This window comes from Emiliania huxleyi, assembly GCF_000372725.1.
Source record: "Emiliania huxleyi CCMP1516 unplaced genomic scaffold EMIHUscaffold_455, whole genome shotgun sequence".
NCBI classification, from domain to species: Eukaryota; Haptophyta; order Isochrysidales; family Noelaerhabdaceae; genus Emiliania; species Emiliania huxleyi.
The window spans coordinates 67,543-74,222 of NW_005198573.1; the positions used below are offsets into that span (position 1 = coordinate 67,543).

General features: G+C 64.6%; 3 protein-coding genes across 3 annotated transcripts in view; all 3 read left to right on the top strand.

Annotated features, from left to right (window-relative positions):
• Positions 1-619, top strand: part of EMIHUDRAFT_76098 (hypothetical protein) — a gene marked incomplete at both ends in the record, with an annotated part of 1,319 nt that extends 700 nt beyond the window's left edge. Inside the window, 2 exon segments of the mRNA XM_005768512.1 lie at positions 68-125; positions 138-619. Coding sequence (XP_005768569.1) covers positions 68-125; positions 138-619 — 540 coding nt within the window.
• A 1,781-nt stretch (positions 620-2,400) lies between these two features.
• On the top strand, positions 2,401-3,656 carry EMIHUDRAFT_119132 (hypothetical protein; the record flags this gene model as incomplete). Its single annotated transcript, XM_005768513.1, has 2 exons — positions 2,401-3,314; positions 3,386-3,656. 2 exons carry the CDS (start codon positions 2,401-2,403, stop codon positions 3,654-3,656), a joined length of 1,185 nt encoding a protein of 394 aa, XP_005768570.1.
• A 1,519-nt stretch (positions 3,657-5,175) lies between these two features.
• EMIHUDRAFT_445477 (hypothetical protein) lies at positions 5,176-6,069 on the top strand. Its single transcript, XM_005768514.1, has one exon. It carries the CDS (start codon positions 5,258-5,260, stop codon positions 5,921-5,923), a length of 666 nt encoding a protein of 221 aa, XP_005768571.1. The 5' UTR covers positions 5,176-5,257; the 3' UTR covers positions 5,924-6,069.
• Positions 6,070-6,680: the final 611 nt, after the last annotated feature.

Here is a 6,680-nt window from a genome sequence, read left to right on the forward strand (position 1 = left end):
AGTCTGAGGAGAGAAAAGAAACGGGGAAGGATTTACCAAAAATTAGAAAGATACCAGGAGAGATTAGGTGAGAAGGACAAAGAACCCTTCCCCACTAGCCCTGAGCGGTGGGCCGACTAGCCAACGTCCATGATGAGGGCAAGGCATCTCGCTCGACTACTTCAACTCGCTGCAGGACACGACCTCGATGGTCTTCACGAAGCAGTACGGCTTCCGCTTCTCCTCCGCCGCCTACACCGAGCTCGCGCCCCGCACGCCCGTGCTCGCGATCGACTTCTCCGCAGACGAGGTTGGTGTGTGGGGCGGCGAGAGCCGGACGACCCTGCGGGCGACGCGCGCGGGGACGGTGCACGCGGTGATGGCGTCGTGGGAGGTGTACGCGGGCGAGGCGGACGCGCTCTGCATGGCGACGCACCCCGACGCGACGCTGGGCAACTTCCCGCGCGACATGCAGTGGGGGCAGGGCCTGCAGCTCATCGAGGACACCTCGGTGGACGGCGCCAAGCCGGTGCCCTTCGTGGTGCAGGAGGGCGAGCTGCTCACGCTGGTGACGCGCTACTCGGTGGACGGGGTCACGCTCCAGTTCGAGCTGCTGCGGGGGGCTTCCAGCGAGGAGTGACACCTCGGAGTCCGCCACGCCCTGGCACCGTGACGGGGCGAGGGCCGCGGCCAGGTTTTTACCGTATTGATTGAGTATGAGACAGAGAGAGTGGATGTGTGCGACCGCGGTGTGCGTCGGCGCGAGCTATTGCCTATCGTCGGACTCCGCGCAAGGAGAGAGAGAGCGGTTGCCGCGCTCTACCGCGCCCGCGTAGATCCGATCTCGCGCATTGCGCGCGCTTCGCCTTCGGTCTCTCGCACGTGGGTCGCTCTCTCGGACGCTTGCTCTCTCGGATCGTCCGAGCTCTCGCCCCTCGGCTGAGGCGGCCTGGGCGAGACGGGGCCTCGAGAGGCGAACCGGGAACCGCACACGGCTCGTCTCTCTGATGACGGGCTCTCGCTAGGGCTCTCGTTCCGCGGCGCGCTGGTAACCGCTATCAAGCCGCTATCTATGCGCCGCCGCCGGCTTCGATTATCTTGGTTTAGTCTCGACACAGCGTGCGACGACGTCCCTCTCCGGTCGCGCTCCGCCCACAAACTCTCTCTATCGCACAATCCCCCCACCGCGGTTCCAAGACGGGTCGTCCAGCTGCGTGTTCAGGCAGCACTTCCACGCCGGCTGTCCATTACACCCCTCGTGATGCCAGCCGCAGCGCGGACAGGCCCAAGGGTGCCACCCTCTCTCGATGACGTCGCGCGGCTGGATGGAGAGCGTAGAGCGGCCACGCCGGTTGGTGCGCTGGTCGTCGGCGGTGCCGTAGAACAAGTTCACCGAGAAGCGCACTCCGCCGCCCTCCTGGTCGGGATAAACCTCGTGCTGCTGCCCGTCGAGGATCATCGCGTCGCCGTTCTGGAGCAGCACGTCGTAGCGGTTGCCGCCTTCGTGGAGCGGCAGGCCCGCACCGGAGACGGAAAAGGTGCGCGGCGCACCGAGCGACAGCGTGACCTGCCGGCAGTTGTGAGGGTGGCGCAGGCACCGCTGCTCGCCTTCGTACCGGCAGCAGTTGACGAGGATGGGAAGGATGGCGTCGCCCGGGTGGAGCGACTGAAGAAGCTCAAAGATCTTGCACACAACTGTGATGGTGCCTCTCAAGCCACCGTGGCGTAGCGCATACTTCCACTCGAGCTGGTCGACTGCAAGCAGCGCAGCCCCGTCGGGCTGACCAAAGCCGGTCCAGGCCATCTTCCGGCCGCGCGAAGAATCGTGCTCGCAATTCTTCCATTCCACCGAATGGCTGAAGAATCGAACGAGGTCGTCGAGGTGCTGCTCTTCGCACCAGCCGCCATGGACCATGTTGAGGCGCCGCGCCATGCAGTCAATGCCACGGCGAAGCGCAAGCTGCGGCGGCGGCGGCGTGGCGAGCGGAGGATGGACGGCACCCGACGCTGCAACTTCCGGCGGAGTGCTGCAGCTTGCCTCTCTTTCTCGCTTTGGCCGGCGTGCCTCGCGCTCACGGGCGAGCTGCCCAAGGACTGCGTTTTTCATAGGCTTAGCCCTGTCTGCTATTGCCGCAGCCACTCCTCGCTGCTCGGTGTGCCTCTCACAGTCTCACAGACCAGCGCACATGGCGACGGGAGGTATTCCGAGCAGCTGGGCCCGTCGAGGTTCACAGCCTTGTTATTGAGAAGAAAATACCTCCCCTGGCGCTGTGTGCTGGCGTGTGATTGTTCACAGCGGGTCGGCTCTCCGCTTCCGTGAGTCTTTTGTCACCGCTTGAGCCGCGCACACTGGCGCCGTTGGACACCATCTACCCTGATCGTCAGGAGTGACGACCTCAGTCAAAGCACTGCGGTTGCCGGATGATAAGGCTGCGTCTGCGCGGACCTGGCGGTCTCAAGAACGTCGCGTTTGAGAGCTCTGCCACCGCCGCAGCCCTCCTCGCAGAGGCGTCACAGGTCGCACAAAGCGAGAACGGCAATATTGTGATTCTCGCCGGCTTCCCGCCGGCAGAGCTGAAGCTGGACGAAGCCGACACGCGCCCGCTCAGCGCGCTGGTGCAGACCGGAGACACGCTAACCGTCAAGCCAGCTACAACGGCACCACCTACAACGGCACCGCCTGCCACGGCACCGCCTGCCACGGCACCGCCTGCCACGGCACCGCCTGCCACGGCACCGCCTGCCACGGCGCCGCCTGCCACGGCGCCGCCTGCCACGGCGCCGCCTGCCACGGCGCCGCCTGCATTGGCTTCGACGCCGGCGCCAGCGCCAGTAGCACCAGCACCAGCGCCGCCGCCGAGCGACGACGACCCGGAGCTCGCCCTCGCCCTCGCGCTCTCGCGTGGCGAAGTCGGCGCTCCCGCCGCTCCGGCGGCGGCCGTGGCGGCCCCTGCCCCGCCCGCCGACGGCGAGGACGCGGTGGTCCGCCGCGTGATCCCGGCAAACAACTCGTGCCTCTTTGCCGCCCTCGCCTACGCGCTCGAGGGCGGCGCCGCGTCGGCGCAGGCCAAGGCGCCGCAGCTGCGAGAGCTGGTCGCGGCGGCGGTGCGGGACGGGAGCGCGGCGGGGGACGACCGCTACAGCGAGGTGATGCTTGGCCGGCCGCCCGACGAGTACGCGGCGTGGATCCTGGACGCGGAGCACTGGGGCGGCGCGACGGAGCTCGACATCCTCAGCCGGCACTATGCGACCGAGCTGTGCGCGATCGACGTGATGAGCGGGCGCGTCGACTGCTTTGGACAAGGGGCGGGCCACGCGCAGCGCGCAATGCTGCTGTGCGGACGCGGGCTCGCGGGCCGCCGCCCGCCGGCGCGAGGTTGCTCTCACTGGCCGGGGCTGCGAGCAGGTACGACGGCATCCACTACGACCTCCTCGTGCGGACGCTCTTCGACGGCGCGCCGGAGGAGCTCGACGTGACCCTCTTCCGGCCGGACGACGCGCGCGCGCTCGAGCAGGTCAAGCTGGTCGCGGCGGAGGCGCGCCGCAACCGCACATTCACCGACACCGCCTCCTTCACGCTGCGCTGCCTCGTCTGCCAGCGCGGGCTAAAGGGGCAGGCGGAGGCGGTGGAGCATGCCCAGGCGACCGGCCACGCCAACTTCTCGGAGTACCGCTGAGCCGGAGAGAGTCCCTCGCGCTCGCGGCTCCGGGCCCGTTGCGCCGCGTTTCTGCTTTGGTTTATGATGAGCGGCCGTTTGAGTGCTGCAGACACAAACAACTCCCATCGAGCCACGACTCCATTGTGCGGTCTGCCTGCTTGCGCCACGTGGTTGGGCCGCGATCCCGCGCCGGCGGGGGCCGGGGGGCGGCCCCGACGGACATGCACAAAACATGTCATGTGCATGCTCATCTTCAAATGGATCGTCCCTTTGAAAGACATCTTTTGGAGTATACTTCGGGAGTGCAGTCATCAGCCTCACATCCAGGCAGCAGGGCCGGGGAGCTAAGAAGCGCACCCAGCGGGCCGGATGATCGGGATCGGGCTACGGGCTAGAGAGCCCTGACCCCTAGCGCCTAGGGGGGTGCGCGTTCGCAGGGAAAGGGCCGTAATAAAGTAAACACGGGTGCTCTCCGAGGGTTGTACGGTTAGTTCCGTGTACCGGGTTTCCCCTTAACTGCAGAACGCCCCCTCTACTCGGAGCTAACGGACACACAACACTGTACTCCACGCACGTACACCTACACGGATACGCCTCATGTGCTGTTCCCGGGCATTCACACTATGTTCCTGAGATAATCTGGCGATTATATCCATAAGGGATTTCATCCCTTCTTGGAGTGGAGATTCGTGTTTTGGTTTGGCGTTATCTCTGTCGAACACCTCCCCGGCGTCGTGATGCTCGCCGACCTGCTCACGAAGGCTGCCTCGCGGGCCATCTTTACTGGCCTGATCAAGCAGCTTGACGACTTTCATGCCCTCTGAATTTGTTTGTCCCTCTCGCGCCCCGCACTCGGGCCAGGAGGGGCTGTTCCCGGGCATTCACACTATGTTCCTGAGATAATCTGGCGATTATATCCATAAGGGATTTCATCCCTTCTTGGATTGGAGATTCGTGTTTTGGTTCCGGTTTTGGGTAAAACGTATACAGCGAACGCGATGCGGCCCCTGCCTAGCTTGCTGCTTCTATGCGCGAGCTACGGCGGGACCGCTATCGAGTATGTGCGCCCGCCCGACTCCGGTCCCAGAGTCCCTTCCTTCGCCCGTCAGGGCGAGCCCTCGGCTCGTCCCGGTCCCTTGCTCGCCTTCCGGGCGTTACCAGACTGCCTCTGTAGTCGTTTTTGATGCCTCTTCCTCGGCTGTGGCCTCGAGTCCGCTTCGCCTTCGACTGGTACCGCAGCCTCCGAGAGCGTCGACGGCGGCATTGGATCGTGTCGCCACCCCTCCCAGGGAGGTCGAGCCGGCTCTCCCTGGTCGGCGAGTCGCGCCCGCATCCGCGGCCTCTCTATCGTTCTTTGCTGTATTTTTGTGCTAGAAAGAAAGAAAGAAAACAGACAATCCAAGGGAGGGATGGGAGGACGGCACGCCGCCCACACACAGGGATTTTAAGAAGAGGGGTGTGGTGCGCTAGCCGTCGTATTTTTGTGCTGTGAGAGCGGCCTAAGAATTCTTTTGCTCGGACTGACTTGGAGCACTTGGAGTGCAGTCGGTAGCCTCGACTGACGGGCCGCGCACTGGGGCCGCGGGCAGTCTGACGTTGGCGCCCACCTCGCCTCATATATGCCCTCCTCCGTTCTGCTCGGCCGGAGCGTCGGCGGGCTCTCTGGCCGGAAGCTCACCTTCCGTCCTCAGCTCTTTTGGCAGGAGGTGCTCCCGGAGCACGCAGTCGCGGCCAATCTGCAGTTCGAGTGCGACTTTGAGAGCGGCAAGAACTTTGCACGGCAGCCACCGTCTGATCCCGACGAGACCATTCCGGCCGACGGCACCTACGCCCTCTCAGTGGCGCGCTGCGTCAGCGACGACAAGGTGCCGTCACCTGCAGACGCGGCGCTCGCTACTCGTGCGCTGCGAGAGGCGGCTGCCGTCGCGGACGACGACACGGCGCTGCGCCACTTGCTGTCTTCGTGCTACTGCCCACGCAGTGCACTCGGGCCCGCGCTCTCGGAATGCGCGTCGCGCGACAACGCCGCGGGCGTAGCGCTGCTGCTTGCTGCCGGCGCAGACCCGCGGGCCCCGTCGGACGGGAAGACGGCGCTGCACGTCGCTTGCGAACGAGGGTGCGAGAACGCCGCGCGGGCGCTCATCACCGCCGCGTGCGACACGGTGCGCGTGCTCAGTCTGGACGGCCGCACGCCGCTTCAAGCCGCGCGGGAGTGTGACCACGGGCCGCTTGCGCGGCGGCTCGAGGCGCTGGCCGGTGGCGGTCCACAGTCTCAGCCTACGTGACACACATAAGGGGGGAATGTGCACAAGTAGGAATCCTGGACACGAATACAGCCACAGACAGAGAGAAGAAGAGAGAGAGAGACACTACGTATTCATCAGACGAGATCGGACGAAGAGCATTATGTGTTTTAGGCGTGTAGAGCTAGCATACATCGAGATCTCTGCGGGACACCAGTAGATTTGTTGAGTGGAGATCGTAGATGCCGATCAGAGATCTTCCACACACAGCATCTCTCACAAAACTCAGAGATCTTTAACTGAAGATAGAGATCTTGAGCTGCCGCCATCGGCACCTCGAGATCTCAGGCCGGAGACGGAGATGTTGACTTCGCGCCAAAGGCGCCTCGAGAATCGTGTGGCCGACTGGAGATTGCAAAATGGCGCGAAAAGAGGGTGGAGATCCGCTTGAAGGTGTGAAAGGAAAAGAGCATCCCCTTGGAAGGACGTCGATCCCCCCCCTGACACGCCTCCCCCACGAGATTGGAGATTGGAGATCGGAGATGAAGATCGGAGAACGCGCCACCTTGTTGTATGAGCGCGCCGCGATGGAGCTCACCTCTAGTCTCTGGCATGACCGAGTTCGCCGCGAACCTGTATCCTCTAAAGACCGAGGAGGAGCTCGTGGCGCTCCTGAGCGGCATGCACCACTTCCCACCTGGCGTGCCTGAGCGTGCCCGTCGCGTCCATGAGCGGCTGCCCGCCGGGTCGGCACTCTGCTCCTCTGACGTCGGCGTGCTGATTGACTGGCTCGACACGG

Bases quoted from the DNA above. Each gene is read 5' to 3' on its own strand.
- EMIHUDRAFT_445477 (XM_005768514.1), top strand. From the start codon at position 5,258: ATGCCCTCCTCCGTTCTGCTCGGCCGGAGCGTCGGCGGGCTCTCTGGC.